Source organism: Apodemus sylvaticus, chromosome 9, assembly GCF_947179515.1.
Source record: "Apodemus sylvaticus chromosome 9, mApoSyl1.1, whole genome shotgun sequence".
In the NCBI taxonomy this organism is placed as follows: Eukaryota; Metazoa; Chordata; class Mammalia; order Rodentia; family Muridae; genus Apodemus; species Apodemus sylvaticus.
The window spans coordinates 28,147,752-28,170,018 of record NC_067480.1 but is presented as its reverse complement, the minus strand read 5'-3'; the positions used below and the strand labels follow the sequence as shown (position 1 = coordinate 28,170,018).

The window sequence follows — 22,267 nt, the reverse complement described above, 5'->3', positions numbered from 1 at the left end:
TCAGAGAGTGCCCTGTAATTACTCCATTATACACCTGGCTCTCACTAACCCAGGCAGTTATTTCTCACATTTCCTTAATAATTTCCATTTGCTCTGCTCAGTCCTTATCTGCATCTCCTTGCTTTCCTAGGGAGTGAGACAATGAACTCAGAGGCCAGAGGTTCAGGGTGACCTCGGTGACTGTCAATCACTGGGTTCTAAGAGTTAACCTTACCAAGCATTGAGAAAGCCTCGGCCACTCTCAGAAACCCACATCAAAAGTGTAATAATGAGCCACGGGTGACTCCATGTGTGCTCTCTGGTTGGACTCCATGTGTGCTCTCTGGTTGGACTCCATGTGTGCTCTTTGGTTGGTGGTTTAGTCCCTGGGAGCTCTGGGAGGACTCGGTGACTCATATTGTTTCTTCTGTGGCGCTGCAAACCCCTTCAGCTCCTTGGGTCCTTTCTCTAGCTCTCCCATTGGGGACCCTGTGCTCAGTTCAATGGCTGGCTGAGAGTGTCCCCCTCAGGAAAGGGGACAACATTTGAAATATAAATAAAGAATATACCTAATTTAAAAAAAAAGTGTAATAATGAAAGATTTAGTCCTCTAGCCATGTGGTTATATTTTCAAAGAAACTCTTTGTTTTATTTTTATTGTTTTTGTTTGGTTTGTGTTGTTTTGAGACAGGGTCTTACTGAGATAGGTTATATAGAGAACAGTTAGCGACTAGGCACTCTGCTTGCACTGAGTTACATGAGTACAGCCCTTTCCCAGCAACTCCATCAATAACCTGGGGCTCTCACCTACATCACGATGCACACCTGTCTTAACATACTAACTGGTTATGCTGACCTGTAGCTTCCAACGATCTTAGTTGGCCATAGTCAGCCGACTTCTCCTTGGCCCGGAAAGCCCTGGGCAGTGGTTAGATGCTGTAGAAGAGATGCTCGCTCTGGGTCCAATGCTCTCTATTGGACCTATTCTATGCTTTCTGCTTTCTTTATACTGTACTGTTTTTGCTTCTTTAATTCTTTGAAAAACATGCTTGGAAATGCCTGATCCAGAGACTCCCAGTAATATCACTTTGTAGCCCAGGCTGATCTCCTGTCTCATCCTCTTATACATTCACACACACACACACACACACACACACATATGTATACACAAACAAATATATCACCCAGAATTCTAGGCAAAGAAATGGGGAGAAAGGCCAAATATAATACATATTGTATTATGCTTCAGATAGGCATGGCTATGTGAAAGGGAAAAATAAAGCAAAACGTGTAAATGCACCATTTTCTTTTTACTCTACCATCAGTATATCAACAAAGTTGGAGAATATTTCCTGCCCTTGAGAAACCCCAACTCAATATTTTTAGACCCTCAGCACTGAGTCACTGAGCAACTTGCCTTTCTGCCCTCAGCTTGAGACTGTTGCCCTCAACATTATCCTAAAGATAGCCGACCCTGTCCCGGGAACTAGCTCATCACATTCTTGACACATCTGATGACTGGCCCAAGGTTTAACTCTACAGTGCCCCAAGGATGTTTGCTCCAGATAATCTCGAACCTTCCTTAAGGCATAAACTATTGCCTGACTTTCTCATTCTGTGCTTCCCGTTCTGTGCATGATTTGTCCTCCACCCCTTGCCTTGTGATTTTTCCCCTTTAAATACCCCTGACTTCAGTTGCTCAGGGTCCCACAGTTCTCTACCCCTGAGCAGTGTACAACTGTGGACCCCAGAGCCTCTGGACTAAAAATCCTCTTGCTAATTGCATCAAGACTGTTTCTTGCGTTTCTTGTGAGTGATATGGGTGTAGCCTTCCTAGGCTTGGGGCGCTGGAACACCCTTGGGTTTTTTTGGGGGGGGTCTTATACCCTCTTTGTTGTGGGTCAGAGAGACCATCCACCAGAGAAGGCTGCTGGGACAAAACTGAAAGAAAGTCTTTCTGAGCCAGCCAGGGACTGGGTGTTCAGATCACCAGGGTAGCCCCAAGTCTTTCTCAAGGTAAACTATTAAGCACAAAAACTATATTTTGAGTTGACACACTTCAGTTAACAAGAGCAGTTACCAAGAAGCAGAACCACAGATGCCAAATTAGCAAGGCTAGTGTATTTAGAGACCTTCCCAGAACTATGGGGGATTGGGCCTTTGTTTTTATTTTGGCAGATGGTGCTGCCCACATACTGAATTTTACAGTTTGATTGGCTCTTCCAGCATGGAGTCAGCTGTGCTAAGGTCTGGGACCTTGTTACACTCTCCACATCTTCCCAAGTGTCAGAAAACATAAGGTGCAGAGACTGAGCCCGTGGACTCCTCGATGTCCTCCAAGAGTGGTTAGTCCGGACACAGGAGGTGTGAGATCCTGAGAGAAGCTCTGCGTTCTGGAGCCCGGGGGACAGAGTCCTCAGCCTCTTTGTCCATCTGCCTCCTGAGTCCAGGTGCCCGGGACTTGGTCCTCCTCATCCTCATCGCTGCACTCTGAGCTGTCACTGCTGATCACTGCACAGCCATAGAAAACCCCGTAGGGCTCTCAGTGAACAACCAGAAAGCTGATTCAGCTGGAATCCCAGGATGCAGACAGCAGGAAAGATCCAGAAGCTTGGGTAATGTTTAGGGAGCGATGTTCTCGCTACACTTGGTCCCTTCTGAGTGTTCTACTTTGAGAGATGCCACCCTGGCTTTCGTTGTCTCAAAACTTTGCCTGTCGTTTCTCCATATTTTTAACTCTTCCTCCTCCCTCCTGCAGCCTCTGCTTATCTCTGCCTCTGCGGGCTCCTAACTCTTCCTTCTCTCTCACTCTGTGGATCTCCAGTGCTTTCTGCCTCTTTTTTTCTCTCCTTCCCATCCCCACTACACACACACACACACACACACACACACACACACACACACCTGGCTTCCTTGTCTACTATATCTCCTGGTGACTATTCTCCCCCAGATGTCTAAAAGCTCTCCCATTGCCTACCTGCTTTCCTATTCAAAGCAGTGGCAGGACCCAGGGCTCCTGCATCTGCCTGGGGCTCCCAGAGCCATGGAGCTGGACTCTGCACATGGCCTCAGTCAGTCACCTCCACTCTAGCTTACAAGGGTCACCTATCACCATGGGCATCCTAAGTTATCCTTACCAATGATCTCATCCACTTGGTTCTGCCGTGTCTCTGGCTCCTGTAGGTTCTCTTGTTTCACAAAGCATGGCTGTGTCCAGTTTTCATGTGTGCACAGGTTTGTGCCTGAAAAAGAAGAGAATGCTACGTGAAGAGTCCTCATCCGCTCCGTTGGAAAAACAACTGACACTTGACTACAGAGGACAAGCATAGTGATAAACTTTTGCCACCTTATCCAGGTGTGATGGCTCATACCTGTTATCCCAGCACTTGGAAGGATGAGACAGGAGGGGATCAGTCATGAGTTCAAGGCCAACGGGTCTACATATAATAAGACTTTGTCTCAAAGAAGGAAAGAAAGAGAGTGGGAAGAGAGGGAGGGAGGGAGAGAGGGAGGGAAGGAAGGAAGGAAGGAAGGAAGGAAGGAAGGAAGGAAGGAAGGAAGGAAGAAAGGAAGGAAGGAAGGAAGGAAGGAAGGAAGGAGTGAAGAGAGGTAGGGAGAGAGGGAGGGAAGGAAGGAAGGAAGGAGGGAAGGAGGGAGGGAAAGAAGGAGGTAAGAAGGGAAGAAAGGAATAAATGAACAAATGAATGAACAGATGAACCACCCTTTCCCACTTAGCTTTCTCCCTTGCCCTACAATACACCTTCCCTTCTTCAGCCCTCAAGTTCTTGACTCCCTTGACTCCATCTTTTCTGGTTTTGTTTTTCCCCTCCCCTTTACCAACTGATAATTATCTCAGCTTATGTTTGCATTCGTTAACACAATTAACTTACTCCTTAACTCTATTAAGACCTGAAGTTTTCCTGTCAGGCAGCAGTAGCACACACCTTTAGTCCCAGCACTCAGGAGGCAGAGGCAGGTGGATTTTCTTTTTTTTTTCTTTTTTTTATTTTTTTATTTTATTTTATTTTATTTATTTTATTTTTTTGGTTTTTTTGAGACAGGGTTTCTCTGTATAGCCTTGGCTGCGACCTCACTATATAGACCAGGCTGGCCTTGAACTCAGAAATCCACCTGCCTCTGCCTCCCAAGTGCTGGGATTAAAGGCATGCGCCACCGCCACCACCACCGCGGCGGCAGGTGGATTTCTGATTTCAAGGCTAGTCTGGTCTACAGAGCAAGTCCCAGGACAGCCAGGGCCACACAGAGAACCTGTCTCTAAACAACAAACAAACTAAAAAGACCTGACGTTCTCAATGTAATACTTAGGACTGTTCTATCCTTGGGTTCTACATCCAAAGATTCAACCAGCCATGGAACAAAAACACTTGAAAAGAATATATTACATCTGCACTGAGCAAGAACACTTTTTTTTTTGTCATTATCTCCTAAACGGTGGAACAAGGCAATGAATAATTGCTTATGTATTGTGAGCAAGCTAGAAATGACTGAAAGTAACAAGGGGAGGTGTGTAGGTTACATTCAAGATTTGAACATCTGTGGGTTTCGGTATCCATGAAGAGGATTTAATTCCCCGTGGATACTGAGAGACAAACTATCTGCATAAATGTAACTCCTACAACTGCTTTTATTTTTAGAATTTACACACACACACACACACACACACACACACACACACATGCTAGAGAGACACAGAGACAGAGAAAGCATGCCACGGTGCACTTGTGAAGGTCAGAGGACAACTTTTAGGAGTCAGGATTCAATTTTCAGCGTGTGGGTTCCAGAAAATGGACTCAGGTCATCAGCTTTAATGGCAAGTCCCTTTCCCTACCGCACCATCTTGCTGGCCTTGAAGTTTTCCACATAAACACACCAACAATATCACTGTGCCAACATTATGGAACAGCTTTTTTTAAGATTTGTTTATTTGTTTATTTATTTATTTAATGTATTTGAGTACACTGTCACTGTCTTCAGACACATCAGAAGAGGACATTGGATCCCATTCCAGATGGCTGTGAGCCACCATGTGGTTGCTGGGAATTGAACTGGAGGAGCAGTCGGTGCTCTTAACCACTGAGCCATCTCTGCCCGCCCATGGGACAGGTCTCATGATACAGTCAAGCCAGGTCACTTTCCCAGAGCGGGTAACTGGGAGGGCCTGGAGGCTGAGGACAAAGGACTCAAAGGAACTCCTGGGCTCACTGCTTGGAGACCTGGGCATGTGCCCACACTGGCAAAGAAGGAGGAGCAGCGCGTGAAGCAGGCAAGGTTTGTGCTGAGGAGGCTGAGCGTAGGTAGTTTGGTGCACTACACCTAAGCTGAGAAGGTAGTCTGTGCTCACCACCCCAGCGGGCTAAGGGAAAATCTACCGTGGGCCTGCAGGGAGGCTGGCCGCCTGTCCTCCTGCCCTTGAAGCATCATGTCCCAGAAGCTGTTTGCACAGGTTACCTTGGCAACAATGTTAAGCTGCCAAGCTGGGAGGTTGTGATGGCAGTCACTTAAGTGGCTACAGCAGCTGGCCACTCAAGACCGGCTGAAGCTGGACATCTAGAGTAGCAGCTGAAGAGGCAGACTCTGGAATGAAGGAGAGCTTATGGTTGTTATGGCGATAAGGGTTGCCCCAGCAGCCACAGATGCTGGAGCAGATGTAGCTGCCAGGATGACAGCCCTGTCAGGCCCAGGGGCCAGCAGTGATGCCTGGCCCTGAATCACATTGCAGACTAACTAGTGTAACATGCTAGTTTAGGCTTACTGCAGGGTGGAGCTGTCAGTCAAAGGCTTGGGTGTTAGGAACCCTGCTTCCCCACCTAGGCAGTTTCAGCACCATACATAAACACATCCTGTATTCAAGAAACAGAGGTAATCAGGACACACACACACACACACACACACACTTTGGGGCTAGGTGGCTCTCTTCCTATCTCACTCATTGGTCCCCCTCCCTCCCTTCTTCCTCCCAGAGATGATCCACTGTGATCTTTATTACATGTCGGTCTGAGGATCACACGCATTCCCACGCCTCAGTGGTGACTTTAACCATATATAACGATAATATAACGATATAACGTTAATATAACGATAACCTCCGTACCAATGTCTGCCGAGCTGGGAAAGGCTGAGCTCACCTCCGCAGCTCACTACCTGATGGTTCATCTCTCTGTGCTCCATCCTCAGCCTCTATGTGGTCTCACCAAGGCACTCTTGGGTCCCTTTTGTCCCTTACCTACAGACAGGACGAGAGCAGCAGGCAGGCAACAGAGCAAGCGAAGGGTCGGATTTAAAGAGACAGCCTCCTCCTGGGTGAATTAGCTTCTTCTTGTTCCAGGGCTTTCAGTTGTTCCCTTAATCTTCTAGTGTATGCTCTCTTGAATTTCTTTTTGGAGGCACTCAAAACTATGAGTTTTCCTCTTAGCACTGCTTTCATTGTGTCCCATAGATTTGTGTATGTTGTGCCTTCATTTTCATTAAATTCTAAGAAATCTTTGATTTCTTTCTTTATTTCTTCCTTGACCAAGGTATCATTGAGTATTGTTCAGTTTCCACGTGTATGTGGGCTTTCTGTTGTTTTTACTGTTATTAAAGACCACTTTTACTCCATAGTGATCTGATAGGCGGCATAGGATTATTTCAATCTTCTTATATTTGTTGAGGTCTGTCTTGTGACCAACTATATGATCTATTTTGGAGAAGGTACCATGAGGTGCTGAGAAAAAGGTATATTCTTTTGCTTTGGGATAAAAAGTTCTATATATATCTGTTAACTCCAATTGGTTCAAAGCTTCAATTAGTTTCACTGTCTCCCTGTTTAGTTTCTGTTTTCCTGATCGGTCCATTGGTGAAAGTGGAGTGTTGAAGTCACCCACAATTATTGTGTTAGGTGCAATGTGTGCTTTGAGCTTTAGTAAAGTTTCTTTTATGAATGAGGGTGCCCTTGTATTTGGGGCATAGATGTTCAGGATTGAGAGTTCTTCTTGTTGGATTTTTCCTTTGACCAGCAAGTAGTGACCTTCCATGTCTCTTTTGATGACATTAGGTTGAAAGTCAATTTTATCTGAAATTAGAATGGCAACTCCAGCTTGTTTCCTGGGACCATTTGCTTGTAGAATTGTCTTCCAGCCTTTTACTCTAAGGTAGTTTTTGTCTTTGACACTGAGGTGTGTTTCCTGTATGCAGTAAAATGTAGGGTCCGGTTTACGTAACCAGTCTGTTAGTCTATGCCTTTTTATTGGGGAATTGAGTCCATTGATGTTAAGAGATATCAAGGAGTAGTGGTTAGTGCTTCCTATCATTTTTGATTTTAATTTTATACTTATGTGGTTATCTTCTTTGGGTTTGATGAAAGAAGCTTAATATCCTGCTTTTTCCAGGATATAGTTTCCCTTGTTGTAATGGTGTTTTCCCCCTATTATCCTTTGTAGGGCTGGGTTTGTAGAAAGATATTGTGTAAATTTGGTTTTGTCATGGAATATCTTGGTTTCTCCATCTATAGTAATTGAGAGTTTCGCTGGGTATAGTAGTCTCGGCTGGCATTTGTGTTCCCTTAGAGCCTGCTTGAGCTCCGCCCAGGATCTTCTAGCTTTCATGGTCTCTGGTGAGAAATCTGGTGTAATTCTGATAGGTCTTCCTTTATATGTTACTTGCCCTTTTTCTCTTACTGCCCTAAGTATTCTTTCTTTCTTTAGTGCATTTGGGGTTTTGATTATTATGTGACAGGAGGTATTTCTGTTCTGGTCCAGTCTGTTTGGAGTTCTGTAGGCTTCTTGTATATTCATGGGCATCTCTCTCTTTAGGTTAGGGAAGTTTTCTTCCATAATTTTGTTGAAGATATTTGCTGGCCCTTTAAGTTGTAAATCTTCACTCTCATCAATGCCTATAATCCTTAGATTTGGCTTTCTCATTGTGTCCTGGATTTCCTGGATGTTTTGGGTTACAAGCTTTTTGCATTTTGCATTTTCTTTAACTGTTGAGTCCATGGTTTCTATGGTATCTTCGGCATCTGAGATTCTTTCTTCTATCTCTTGTATTCTGTTGTTGATATTTGTGTCTATGGTCCCTGATTTCTTCCCAAGGTTTTCTATCTCCAAAGTTGTCTCCCTTTGTGCTTTCTTAGTTGTTTCTACTTCTGTTTTTAGATCCTGGAAGTTTTTGCTAAGTTCTGTCATTTGCTTGTTTGTGTTTTACTCTAATTCTTTAAGAGATTTTTGTGTTTCCTCTTTCATGACTTCTGCCTGTTGATCAAAGTGCTCCTGTATTTCTTTAAGTGATTTTTTGCGTTTCCTCCTTATTGGCTTTTGTATTCTCCTGAATTTCTTTCAATGATTTTTGTGTTTCCATTGTAAGGGCTTCTAATTTTTGATCCATTTTCTCCTGAATTTCTTTAAGTAAGAATTCCTTCATGTGTTCCTGTACCAGCATCATGACCAGTGATTTTAAATCCAAATCTTGTTTTTCTGGTGTGTTGGGGTATCCAGGACTTGCTAATGTTGGAGAATTAGGTTCAGATGCTGCCATAATGCCTTGGTTTCTGTTAGTAACATTCCTATGTTTGCCTTTAGCCATCTAGTTCTCCCAGGTGTTAGACGGTCTTATTGTCACTGGCTGGTGCTTCAACCTACGGTGGATCTTTAAGGTTATCTCTGCAACACTGGATGACTGGGTTTCCTCTGGCACAGATTGCTGATATGCTGCCTTCCTCTTTTGTGTCCTTGGAGCCCTGCTCAGTCAAGCCTCCCAGGCTCCACTGACTTCCTCACATCCTAGCAGCTCAAGGCTGGCTCAGGTGTGTGAAAGGGGGAGGGGCAGAGGAGGGGAAGACAAATATCTCCTCCCTCCACAGAGTGATCTAAAACACAAGTCACTTATCATGTGAGATTTGAGCTAGTATTGAAAGGGCAACATAAACCCCATTTGGCTCCATTTGAGGACCTGGCCTGATTTCAGAAAGAAAAAAAAAAAAGGCGGTAAAAAGGCACCAGCTTCAGGAATAGATCATAAGTCCCAGAAACTGAGTCATAAGACACCAGCTCTAAGAACAGACTATAAACCCCCTCCCAGAGAACAGCATGGGGGTAACCACAAAAATGGGCAAATATCTTCTCTCAGGATGGGCCATACGAGCTGGGCAGCCCTGTTTCATCCCACGGTTAAATGTTCATAACATAGGGATGCAGACCACTGACCACCTGCGAGCCCTTAGCATCCACCAGTGAAATTTTAAATTACCTAATCCTTCCAGAGAGTTCCCCTAGTTCCCTATATGAAGGCCTATGCACCTTTGTCTGGGGTCTCCATTTTAGAGAATAGTTGACCCCCCCCACTTGCTGGTTGTGTCTGCAGAATAAATGCTCTGTGTTTTTGCATACTATCTGAGTCTGGGGTTCTTCCTTCAGTGATTTTCAGACCTTTACAGTATGATTATGGCCTGGGGCAAAGCACTTGCTTCACACCACACTGGTGTGTGTGCCCTGCACCCCGCCCCCATCATCTCTCCACACAATAATAAAAATAACAAAAAAAAATTTTTTTTTTTTTGGTTTTTCGAGACAGGGTTTCTCTGTGTAGCCCTGGCTGTCCTGGAACTCACTCTGTAGACCAGGCTGGCCTCGAACTCAGAAATCCACCTGCCTCTGCCTCCCAAGTGCTGGGATTAAAGGCTTCCGCCACCACCGCCCGGCAACAATTTTTAAAGGTAATTTTTAAAGGTAAGAGTTACCCAGTCCTTTGCCTTGTCTCTCACACAGCTGTAGGAAAGGGAGCTGGTCTAACCTCTCCTCCTTTTAGAGATGGAAGGAGCCTTGACTGGGAGAGCATGGCCATTCTAAGCTTGGGTGTCAGAAGCTAGGATGAGCTGCACCTCAGGAGAAAACATGGCTGTTTGAGGACCCCAGCAAGCCCTGTTCACTCATGTCTTCCTCCTTCCCCTCTTTCTCCTCAGCTTCCATCAGGAGCCCATCTGTAAGCACCATGGCTTCTCTCACAAGGAGGTGTTGGTACATTTTGGTTTCGCCAGCTTTGAGGGTCACCCATCTTCTATCTCTCCCGTCTCTCCAGTGGGACTTTGCAGCTCGTTCCTCGTCGTCTCTGTGTCTCCTTGACTGCCATGCTCCTGCCTCTGTTTCCACTCTTGAACAATAGCCCTCCGTCCAGATTCACCAATCACCTTTGCCATCACTGATCGCCTCTTCTGCAGATTCACCAATCACCTTTGCCAGTACTGATCCTCTCTCCTCCGGTGCCATGCATCATTGACCCACAGTTCCCAGCCATTCGCAGCTCTCCGTTAAAGAATCCTTAACTTGGGACCCACTCTCAGAGACACAGTCTAAGCTCACCGTGACTGAGAAGAATGTGTCTCAACCCCATCAGCTCATCTGTAACTCCACACAAAGCTGCAGTGCGGATGAGCGACGGCTCAGTGGTTAAAAGCACCTGATGCTTTTGCAGAGGGTCCCGGTTCACTTCCTAGCACCAGCATGATGGCTCCCAAGTGTCCGTAACTCCAGATGCTGAGGCTCTGACCCCTTCCTCTGACCTCTGTGGGTAGCAGGTAGGCACACAGTGCACAGATATGCAAGTAAAAACACTTATGCGCATGAAATAAAATAAATAGGTCTTTAAAAAAAAGCATCACCCATCATCTACCTCTACTACCCCTTCAGAGTTCTCTACACAGCACTGTCCATCCCCCACTCACACTCCCCATCCCCCCACCATCCCCACACACACTGTAGCTCTGGTGTCCACCAATTTCACCCCGTTCTAAGTACCTTGCTCGTATCTCGGCTGCACAGTGGCACGCTTCTGTTCTTCCTGTTTACTCCTCTGGGGAGAGCATCCATGCTGCAGCTCTGAGCAGAGGGAGAGAAGCATTAGTCCCTGCGGCTCAGTGACCAGAGCATCACCTCAAGCCCTGGACTGGGGGGTTGGAGTCCAGTGGGAACAATCACACGGATGGAGCATCTGTGAGTTTTCATAGTCTAGTGGAAAGTTCAGGCCCTTGGGTCACTCTGGGTATTGATGGCTTTTATGGCTGAATATAGTTTGTCCCTTTCTACAAGGTAGCCAAGAGAAGAAAGAAAATAAAAGCACTGAGGGTGGGGGGAAAATCTATAAACTGATGGTTCTCAACCTGTGGTTCACAACCCCTTTGGAGTTAAATGACCCTTTCACGGGGGGGGGGGGGGGCTCCCTAAGACTGTCAGTAATGAAAATGGTCTTATACATAGCAATAGTAAAATTACAGTTATGAAGTAGCAATAAAATCACTGTGGGGGGGGGGGCTCACCACAACATGAAGAACTGTATTAAAGGGTTGCAGCATTAGGAAGGTTGAGAACCACCGCTATAGACAATAAACTTCTTGAGATTTGGGGGGGGGGGGGTTGGGTTTTTGTTTTGTTTTTATTAAAGTCTATGTTTGACAGTATGTGTTCTATGTGCTTATGTATGTAGGTGTCTGTGGAAGCCAGAAAAAGGTGTTGACCCTAAAGCTGAAATTACAGGGGATTGGGAACAACCCAGTGTAGGTTCTGGGAATCAAACTCAGGCTCTCTGCAAGAATAGCAGAAGCTCTTAGCTTCTGAGTCGCCTCTCTAGCTCCTCTCTTGGGTTCTAAGGATAATGACACAGTGGAGACATCATAAAAAGTAATTAATTAGGGGTCAGGGACTTAGCTCGGTGGTTAAGAGCATGCCTAGCAAGTACAAGGTCCTGGGTTCGGTCCTCAGATCCAGGGGAAAATGTAATTAGTTGCTCAATTAAGTGTAATGAAATCTTATTTCAGTTCAAGGGTAGGGCTCTACAAACCTCAGGGAAGAAACAGGGTTTCCTGTGGAGTCAGGTGAATAAGGTCACAGACCCACGTAGGTTATTGTTCTTAAAGATCAAGAGCCTCAGAGATGGGGCCAGCAAAGAGGGGAGCTGAGCTCCCCTGGGAGAAGGATGAGCGGAGAGCACAGGAACGAGCCAGACAGACATCCCCAGGGCAGTTCAGCCACAAACAGAAAAAAAGGGGCTTCGAGAGCTAAATCAGAAGTGAAAGAAACGCCAAGATTTCATGAAAAGAACTGGGGAGGCCGCCCACAAGGTGAGACAGAGCATTAGCGTTGTTTTGTCCACAACGCCCGGTTTGGGCAATGGCCCACGCTGAGTAATTTAGCTATACAGATTAAATAAATGAAAATAGAGTTGTACTAAGTGGGACAGTTATTTCAATCCCTCACTCTAAGTCTCGGGGAGTAATAGAGGGCAGAAAGAATTTAAGAGCTGGAGAATGGGGGTGACGGCTATGAAACCTATGAAATGCTGTCTTCGGATATCACATGACTGCCAGGTTCACAGTCACAGAGCAGCAGCGATTGCCCTACAAGATCTGCTTAAGAACGAGCCAATCAGCTTCTCAGCACTGGTGGGCGGGACTCACGAGGCTCTGCCCTTAGCTGAGTTACTATTGGCAGCGAATCGTTTTGGTTTGGTTTGGTTTGGTTTGGTTGTTGTTTTGTTTTGTTTTATTCGAGACAGGGTTTCTCTGTGTAGCCCTGGCTGTCCTGTAACTCACTCTGTAGACCAGGCTGGCCTCCAACTCAGAAATCCGCCTGCCTCTGCCTCCCAAGTGCTGGGATTAAAGACTTGTGCTACCACCACCGGCTAGGGAATGGTTTATGGTAGAGAGAGTCGGGGTTTTTTTTTTCTTCAGGGAGAGTGGTTGCTGGTAGGTTGTTCACACTTCAGTGGATGCCCCACACCTATGTACATATGAGCAGCACTAAATGTTCTGTAGGTTAAAAAAAGGAGGAGGAAGAAGATGGAGACAAAAACCACAGTGAAGAACAAGGGACCAGTTGGGAGGGTTGGAGGGGATTTGATAGAGTCAAGGTCTGTTTAGGACTTCACTACAAAAGGGAGGTGAGAAAAGGAATTACCAATTTCCAAGCTTTTTTGAATCTCTCTTAAAGCAGGATATTCCTTCAGGTTCACTCTGCTAAACAGAGCCCATAGAAGCGATGAGTCAGATAACTTCTCCAGGTGACTGAGAACATTGTACACCACTTTCTCCACAGGAACCAAGTTCCTGTAGGCTTCATACGAATCCTTTTAAAAAGGTCAACAGAGATTGTGTCAAAGCGTAGTTTCATCGGACACAGGTAGATGCTATAATGACATACTGTCCTGGGGGACTCGTGAGTTCTAGTTTCCCTGGGAAATCCCAGGCGAGGGGGGCGGGGGGGGCGGGGCTTGGAGCCAGAGCAGAGACTGCCCCAAGAGAAAGACTTACGTCTCAGTTCTCATAACTTATGAGCTCCCCGCTAAACTTCCACAGGAATATTTCCTGGCCTGCATTATCTTTTTAATAAACAGATTGTAACTTTGCTATTGGCAGAATGAGGAAGGACTGAAGTTTCTTTCTCAGAAAACGGGGTTTCTTTCCAGAATTATAAGTCAATCTACTTTTTCCCACCAATTCCTGTCCCTCTTTTCCTATAAATCATGAATTGACAAACCGGAGACCCCGGTAATAGTATATTATTCTCCTTCTTTCGTTATTTCAACCTTGCTTTATTTTAAGTCAGTAATCAGTATCCATTGGTGGGACTGAGCAATTTCTTCTTTCTTTCATTTTTTTTATTTTGTGTGCACATTGGGCGTTTGGGGACAGGGGCACAGTGATAAGGAGGGTTTTAGAACACAGTAAATGCTACTCAGTCACCTTACACCCCAGCCTTGTTTCAAATCAGCCTCAGTGCCTTCAGTTAGGAGCTGAAGTGGCTTGTTACCTTCTACATGATGGAATAGTTAACAACGATAAAAGGGTGTTCCCATGGAAGGTATACCGAGCTTTAGCCAACTAGAGAACCTAGCATCCAGGATGGCAGATGCCAGTCAACAGTCTCAGTTGTGGTGGGGTGATGAACACACGTCACTTACGGCATAGACTTTGTCTGTGATGAAGGAGCGGTCCCTGAGGCTCTCTAGGAAAGGAAACGGTCTGGTGATGGCACGGGCTATTTCTATCTTATTTTCCTTGAAGTAATTTAAAAATACCTCATTAAAACGTTCCTCTTTCTGGATCACTTCAAACATGCTAAGGTGGAGAAGAGAGAACTTGGTGAGAAAATAAACATGAGGATTTTGTGGCACATTTCCCAGCCTCTCCGACAAAAGAAGTCCAGACCCAAATGACGTCACACATATGGTTTTAAAAAATAAACTACCAAACTCAAATAAACTCTGCCAGTAAACAAAGAAGAGAAGAAGAAGGAGGAAGAGAAGAAAAGGAAAGAAAGACTTCCCAACCTGCTATAGGAGGACAGAAAAATCTTGACACTCAAATTTAAAAAGATGCAAAAAATAAAATAAAATAAAATGTAACTTGTCAGTATCTTTTACAGATGCAGACTGGAAACACAACATAAAACAGTGATTCCAATCCAAAAACATTTACAAGGCATAACACATGACCAAGGAGAACCTTTTCCAGGAATGCAAGATATAGTTAGCATTTAACATTCAAGGACTATGGTGCTGGAGGTGACGCAGTGGCTATGAGCACTGTCTGCTCTTCCAGAGGACCCAGGTTCAACTCCCAGCACCCACATGGCAGCCCACAACTGTCTCCAACTCCAGCTGCAGAGGATTTGACACCCTCACACAGACATACATACAAGAAAAAGGTCAATGCATATAAGATAAAAATTAAAAAAACATTCAAAAAGAGTCAAAGACTATATATATATATATATATATATATATATATATATATATCATCATACCAAAAGAAATGTTATTTTAAAAATGTTAACTTCAGAAGGCCCAGAAAAGATAGTCGATAAAATTAAACATTTGTTTGTAATTTTAACTCTCAGAAAACTAAAAACTTAGAAAATAAATGAACTAATTTAATGGAGTATGCAGGCATGCTCACAAACAAAATCCTGACAAGCATTAAACTTGGAAGCAAACTATTAAATATTTTCCCACTCAAGCTGAGTACAAGACACAGGTACCCACTATCACTATTTCCATTCAACGTGGATTGGAAAGTCTAGCCAATACAATAGGAAAGAAAAAGAAAATGTTAAAGAAACCTTAAAAGAAATAACTACCCAGGCGTGGTGGTGCACGCCTGTAACCCCAGCACTTGGGAGGCAGAGGCAGGCAGATTTCTGAGTTCAAGGCCAGCCTGGTCTATAGAGTGAGTTCCAGGATAGCCAGGGCTACACAGAGAAACCCTGACTCAAAAAGAAAGAAAGAAAGAAAGAAAGAAAGAAAGAAAGAAAGAAAGAAAGAAAGAAAGAAAGAAAGAAAGAAAGAAAGAAAGAGTCAGTTGTGGTGTGCATGCCTTTAATCCCAGCACTTGTGAAGAAAACGTAGGCAGATCTCTGAGTTTGAGGCCAGGCCGGTCTACAGGTCAAGTTCCAGGACAGTCAGGGCTACATAGAGAAATCCTATCTCAAAAGAAGACAAAGAAGAAGACAAAGGAAGAGGAGAAAGAGGAACAAGAGGATGAAAAAAAATAACTATAACTACTATTGTTATAGGGGGTTGTATATTTAGAATAGCTAAAATAATTTGTAAGCAAACTAACAGACTTAATTAGTAATTTCAGCAAATTATCTGGATTTAACGCCAATATGCTAAAATCCATTGTATATTTAACTATGAGCAAGCAACAAGTTGAAATAAAAAATAGAAAAAACCATTTCCAGAGGTATCAAAAGCCATCACCATTAAAGATAAATCTATCAAAAAGTGTGTGGAAATACTAAGTGAAAGTCACAAGGCAGACATGGTGGTACACACATGTAGTTCTTGCACTGAGATGCTGAGGCAGAGGAACCACGAGTTCAAGGCCAGCCTGGACAATAAAGACCCTGTTTGGGTTTGTTTTTAAGACTTTTAAAATTTTTAAGGAAAGAGTAGAAACCAGAAGAAAAAAAAGAGAGAGAAAAAAAAAGATTGCAATACAGTGTGTTGCGTGTCTCTGTGTGTAGTAGAACAATGTGAATTAAAACCGGAAGGGGTCCTGGGGCTGGAAAGTGTTGGGAGCTGGAGAGAGGAGAGGGGTAGAGGGAGGGTCACGTAAGACTGTGTATGGAAGGAGACTAATGAAACCAATACTTGTTAAACTAATCAGAAGTTAAATTATTTCAACAGAGCGCCCTGTGTAGGTGGACAAAGGCATTCCTGAAAGCTATAGGTTAGTAAGCAAAAATCTTGGTACCAATGACTTATGGATCAGAGAGGCCTCTGCAACCTTCAAAGCAATGCCAGCCAGCACCAATCCTGTCGCTTGTCCACGAGAACTAGATGGTAAGATCCTATCGCTGAAGACACTAAGAGCCTGGTCACAGAGAGAACCCAAGGTGAACCTGGCCTGGGAGATTCCTCCCAGTTGGCTAGCCTTCACAGTTCAGGAAGGCATTTTGACGGTTGCTGGGGGAGAATTGTCACCAGTCATCAGCAGTGAACCCCACGTGCCACAACACTGAGCCCACTGGTTGGATAGTAGAAGGCCAGCTATGACTGCCTACACAGGACCTCCACAAGATCAGAGTCCTCAACACCCTGTCAAGGAAGCTGGGGAACTCATGATGGGCCTCCCACCTTGAGGATTGATACTTGGTCAGTATTTGAACTGGGGAGACATTTTCTTTACTGGTACAACCACTGATCAGGCCCATGTGCTCCTGCACACAACTTTAGTGAAACTGATTGCGTCACAAAAAGACATGAAAAGAGAAGTGAGCTGGTTGGGAAGAGGAAAGGGATTAGTGAGATATGGAATATGATGAAATGCAGGAAACCCACTACTATGTATGATTTAACTATATTAATAAAAACATTCAAAGGAAGAAGAAGAAGGGCTGAGGAGGTGGCCCATTAGTAAAATGCTTACCATACAAACGTGAAGACCTGAATCCAAGCCCCGCCCATGGGACAGAGAGACAAAGACAGGAGATAGAGGATGGGGAGGGGGATGGAAACAAGGGAGAGGGAAAGGACTGGATAGAGAGGAGACAGGTGTGGCCCATAGGAAAATGGGAGTTTATAGTGGTTAAAGGGGAACACCTGTTAAGATGAGGTGTTTAATTTTTACTGGGCATGTTAATCAGGTGAGCCAAAGGGGGCTTTGGTTGCTGGACTTCAATACTTGGACAGCTGGGCCTTGGTAGTCAACCTCAGGAAGAGGAAGTGGCCAAACACGGGAATAACTTTGGTGGCTAGTTTCAGAGATGTAATCTAATGGTTTTTAGGCAGAGGGAATAGGGGATCCCTGAGCATAGGCGGTGACTATACATGTCCACCTATGGCTAGGAAACAGGTCACCGTGCCACAGTAACAAGTCATCACTACTGATGAGTTGAAGCTGACAGTAAGAGCGTCAAAAGCCTTTCCCCTCAGAGCTGTGACACTTACAGAACCCGTAACTTGTTCCACACCACCACCACCCCAATGACTGTAAAAATGACATCCGATAAAAGCATATCTAGATTAAAGGCCAAACTCCTTTTGATGTTGCACAGAATCAAACCCTACAGAGGTGGCATACATGCTTACGATAGTGAAATGTGGGCTCTGCAAGCCGCAGTACCCACACCATGCCGGCGGTTCTAGGGCCAATGTCCTTTAATGTCAGTGCTCGAACCAACAGCTGAAGAGCTTAAATCCAAGCAGTGCCCTACACCGGTGGGAAGGGAGTGAAAATCCTCCGAACCAGGATGGGCTACCTCCCGGTGAGTGAGGCCCCTGAGGGTCCTCGGATTAAATAGGCTCTTGCTACAGCAGTTAGCTGTATACCAGGATGAAACAATAGGACCCTATTGTTGAAGGCTCTGTGCTTTGACTATGGGATGAGAATTTCAGCTGTGACATAACCAGAAACTCACATCTTGCTGGCTGCCTTCCATAGGATCGGAAGGGGCTCACACAGGCTGATGGTGGAGAACTACCACCCACCACTTCTGCTTGGCTATTGTCCCTGCGTTTTGAAATACCGACTTTCTAGCAGGATGTGCCTGATTGTGCAATGGCGGTTCAGCTGTCATGGATAAAAACCTTCCAATTAGATTTAAGGAGTGGTCCACAAAAGGAAGTTCACATCTGGCCAATATAAAAAAAAAAATGCAGCTGAGGAGGTCAGATGCCTGGACGGAAAAGCAATTTCTCTATGGGTTTTCTGGATGGGTTTGATGTGCCTGCTCAACTGCCTTCTAAATGTGTGTGTTTGCACCATAGGCCCTGCTGCTGTCAGCTCCAACTCATTACTATTGGTAAAGCTCCAGGTAACAAGTGACTTGTTACTGTGGCATAGGTGGACGGACATGTGTAGTCACCCTCTCCAATGCTCAGGGATCATTGCAAGAGATGATGTGGAAAGAATGTAATGAGGAGAGAAGAAAGGGGTGGAAAACTGTATAGCAGTTTCCTCAGAGATTGAAACATTCCATCCTGCCGGTACCTGCCAGTATGATCCTCAAGCAGGAAGGTAAACGATTCAGCACCTTCAGGAAGTCCCTGAAACTGACCAGACCCATTCGGACCCCTCTCTGCCAGAGTTAAGAAGTCAAGAGCTCAGAGTCCTTAGTGAAGGCAAGCTGCTAAGAAGATTCTCAGAGCAGAGAAGCAGCAAAGAATGGATGTTGAGATTCCTTGAAGAAACAGAAGCCAGCTAAGCTGCCTGGTCGAGGTTTAGACCAACCCAGGCACCAGGAAAGGATATTGTGCAACCAGTTTGAGCTGCTTGCTGGCTGTACGGTGTGTTCCAGATTCCTAGATTTGTGAGCTGTTGGTTTTGTTGGGGTGGTATTTGGTGACACAGCTTTGAGTCACTTCTGTTCCTGTAAGTAACCCCTCACCCATGTTCCTGTAAATAACCCCAATAAAACTTGTTGGTTTGCCAAGCTGGACATTGGTAGTATTCATACTTTGGTCTGTCACGGTTTCTGTAATGGTGACATTGTGTTTAGAGGATAAATATGCTGTGCAAGGCTTGTAAATGCAAAATTGTTTTGAGCTTGTATAAGCCATAAGGAAGTTTCTCCTACCTTGAATGTACCCTGTCAGCTAGCCTGAGATAGACCATAAACCTGCTGATTGTTACCAAAATATTTCATCTCCTCAGCTATTCCCACAAAGCAATGGGGTCACAAGATCAAATAGGCTGTTAAATCCCACTTTTGTGTTAAAACCCTTGCTTGGATGATTGAGGTACCTGCTGGACATCTGTTACAAAATCAAGCCTTGTCTGCTCACAGACAGGATGTGAGTTAATTTGGTGCCCCCAAATCACAACTGTATGGTTTTGGCCTTTATAATCTTTGAACTAACATAGATAGAGCCTGACCTGGGGAACTCTGTCTGGCTTGATCCTGAACATTTTTGTTTGTTTGTTTGTTTGTTTGTTTTAATCGGAAGCTTTTACTTTACTAAAGCCAGAACTTGAGACTGATGAATCTCTGAATGGCCCCAGACCCGCAGCGGCTCCCTGTCTGGAGTGAGTAGATGTGTAACTGTTCTCCCCCATCCCTGCATCAAGAATTGCAAGTAGGAGCTGCTGCAAGGTTGCACAGGAGGGATGAGTCCCCTGATAGAGCATCTATCCCCACGTGGTCCTCTATACACATAGACATAGGAGAAACACTAGTGGAACTCAGCAGGCTGTGCACACGTGTACACACACACACACACACACATACATTGTGTAAGTATAACAAAAATAACGAAAGAGGAAGAGGCCACCGCTTTGCAAGAGAGTGAAGGGGAAGGGGGGTAGACTGGGACCGATGTAAATACAGTGCTTATGTATGAGATTCAAAAGCATTAAACATTTCAATGTAGTCTTAACATCCCTGCTGAAAACCCACTATGTCTGCGCATGCGTCTCCCGACTATCTCTCTTCAATCCGGTTGTTAGCGCCCATGCCAGAGCGCCCCACTGCCTTGATAACTGTAGGTCTGAAGAATGTTTCAGAGATAGCAAGGCAAAGGTCACCGTCAAAAGGACAAATCGGCAACCAACAAATTGGAAAAAGATCTTCACCAACCCTACATCTGACAGAGGGCTAATACCCAAGACACAATCCACACATCAAGTGATGTCCAAGAAAAAGGAAGGGGTGGCCCCTGGTTCTGGAAAGGCTCAGTGCAGCAGTGTAGGGGACTAGCAGAACAGGGAAGTGGAAAGGGGTGGATGGGGGAACAGAGGGAGGGAAGAGGGCTTATGGGACTTGTGGGGAGGGGGATCAAGGAAAGGGGAAATCATTTGAAATGTAAATAAAGAATATATCAAATAAAAAATAAAAATTAACAATTTAAATAAACGAATAATCCAATTTTAAAATAAAAAAATCAATGTGTATTTGGTGAACTACTGTATAAAAAGAATAAAGTTGACGAGTTCAATGTTTTATATTTAAAACAAACAAAAAGAAAGAAAGAAAGAACGTATGACTCATTCATCTCTCTGTATTCTTCCCTAAGACTGTCCTGGCTCCCCAGGGACCCCTTCAGTACTGTATGACTTTGAGGTTCAGTGCCTCCATTTTGTTGGGGGTAGGGGGAAACCCAAACTATTAGAATTTGGTGGGAAGGGCTGTTGAAAATTCTATAGGAGTTTTGTTGAATCTGTCATCGTTTTGGACAGTGTTGACAGAGGACGTAGCCAGACAAAGACAAAACGGGACCCAGTCAGAGCAAAGTCTTGGCACATCACCCCAGCTTTCTGTTCTGCCGGATTATATTGAAAGAAGAAAGTGCCCCCCCCCCAAAAAAATAATGCTAGGTATTGGCCAAGAAGGACTTCGGGGGTCTCTGCCTCCTCCCTCAATTAGGCCACAACTGGGTGTGGAGAGGGGGTGGGCTGGAAAATCAGGGTCTGTGTACACTTTTGAAACTTAACAGTTTAATAGAAAATGAAACCAAGAATTAAACTTGGGTAAAGAGGAAGTGCTAAGCCTTCATCCTAGCCTTCAGCTCTTCCTCTAGAAAAAAGAAGCCCTTCCCTGAACTCTGGTGAGTCCACCCCAAACTACACCGCTGCTGAGATAAAAAATAAAGAATTACATATAGACAGCTTCAGGGGCTAGCAAGTGGTACCTCACTGCCTGCCCCTCACCTCCCAACCCCTGCCCAACAACCACAGCCCCGCCCCACCCCTGGAGGAGCAGGGCGGGGCACTGAGGGGAAATCAGCAGTGGCCCTCTGGGGGGCAGACTCCACCCTTTCCCTCCCAGGAGGAGATGACCTCAGGCGAGGGGGCGGGTGGAGGGAGTCCCGAGGCTGGTCAGTAAATGACTCCGGTCCTGAGCCTCTAACCGGAAGGAGTACGGGACCGGCCAAGTGTACCACTTTGGAACCCTTTGAGATGAGCACGTGCTGGGGGAGGCTTTCTCTGAAAGCCCCCTTCTGCCTTAAGGCAGATCTTTCGAGAGAATTACCACATATCAGTGCTTTCCTAGGAGTTTCATCAGAGAAGAATGACTGTCTCGTGCCAGGAGAGGAAGCTAGAAGTCAGCTCTCTTGGAGAAACTGTCTCAAGCCTCCATCCCTTCGCCTAAAGCACAGGCTGCCTATCCCTCCCCCCTCCCCCACCCCCTTCCAAAAGGATGCTTGAGCACCTCTCTTGTTCGTTAGTAAGTTTGCTTTCTGTGGTGCAGTAACCTGTCTGGTATCTGACTATTTCATAGACTCGCTTAAGGAGTCCTCTGGGAGTCAAGGCCCCCCTCTATCCTCTCCCCCCACTTCATCCCAAGCACCCTCCCACCTCCTCCCCATCCCAGTTAGCCACCTTGGGTCTGGGGGACTCGGCAGAGGACACTTCAGCCTTCCTCCCGGCGGGCGGGCGTCGTTGTCAATTCTGGTCAATGGCAAATACAGAGAACAGAAAGCAGAGTGAAAGCTGGGACCTTGAGCTGGGGTGGGTTTAGGGAAAACTTGAGTGAAATTTGCATTTACCCCCGCGGCGTCTTTCCCTGGAGAACTTGAGTACCCCTTTCCCTCTCTCCGGTCTCTGCAAAGTCTATCCTGCCCTCTGGTGGTAGCACTTTGTTACTGCAGGTCACCTTTAGAAATTTCCGGGTTAGGTGACCTTGAGCCTGAACTGTTTGAACCACAATCATGTTTAGCTTGACAACTTTTGGAGATGTGGTGGTATTTGTTTTATACATAATGAAATATTTTGAAGATGGGGCCTGTAGCAGGTACTTTTCTGCTGCTGTGATAAACTACCACGAACAAAGCCACTTAAAGGAGAGTTTATTTGGGCTTTTAC

The 22,267-nt window shown here is 45.2% G+C and overlaps 1 protein-coding gene across 3 annotated transcripts; it reads right to left on the bottom strand.

The window, feature by feature from the left end:
• Nucleotides 1–2,095: 2,095 nt before the first annotated feature.
• LOC127692509 (nuclear body protein SP140-like protein) lies at nt 2,096–21,990 on the bottom strand. 3 transcript variants are annotated; one of them, XM_052192905.1, is made up of 6 exons: nt 21,785–21,980; nt 13,924–14,080; nt 12,921–13,089; nt 10,767–10,847; nt 3,117–3,221; nt 2,096–2,490 (listed from the first exon to the last, which is right to left on the bottom strand). In XM_052192905.1, exons 2-6 carry the CDS (start codon nt 14,077–14,079, stop codon nt 2,396–2,398), a joined length of 606 nt encoding a protein of 201 aa, XP_052048865.1. In that variant the 5' UTR covers nt 14,080; nt 21,785–21,980; the 3' UTR covers nt 2,096–2,395. The 3 variants fall into 3 exon arrangements, with proteins under 3 accessions (XP_052048865.1, XP_052048867.1, XP_052048866.1); XM_052192907.1 differs by having other exon boundaries at nt 14,041–14,080; nt 21,785–21,979; XM_052192906.1 differs by having other exon boundaries at nt 2,452–2,549; nt 21,785–21,990.
• Between the last annotated feature and the right edge of the window lie 277 nt (nt 21,991–22,267).

Bases quoted from the DNA above. Each gene is read 5' to 3' on its own strand.
- LOC127692509 (XM_052192905.1), bottom strand. From the start codon at position 14,079: ATGTTTGAAGTGATCCAGAAAGAGGAACGTTTTAATGAGGTATTTTTA. The intron at 13,090-13,923 runs GTAAGTGACGTG...CCTTTTTAAAAG, and splicing joins TCACAGACAAAGTCTATGCC to GATTCGTATGAAGCCTACAG. The intron at 2,491-3,116 runs GTAAGGATAACT...ATGGCTGTGCAG, and splicing joins CCAAGTGGATGAGATCATTG to TGATCAGCAGTGACAGCTCA.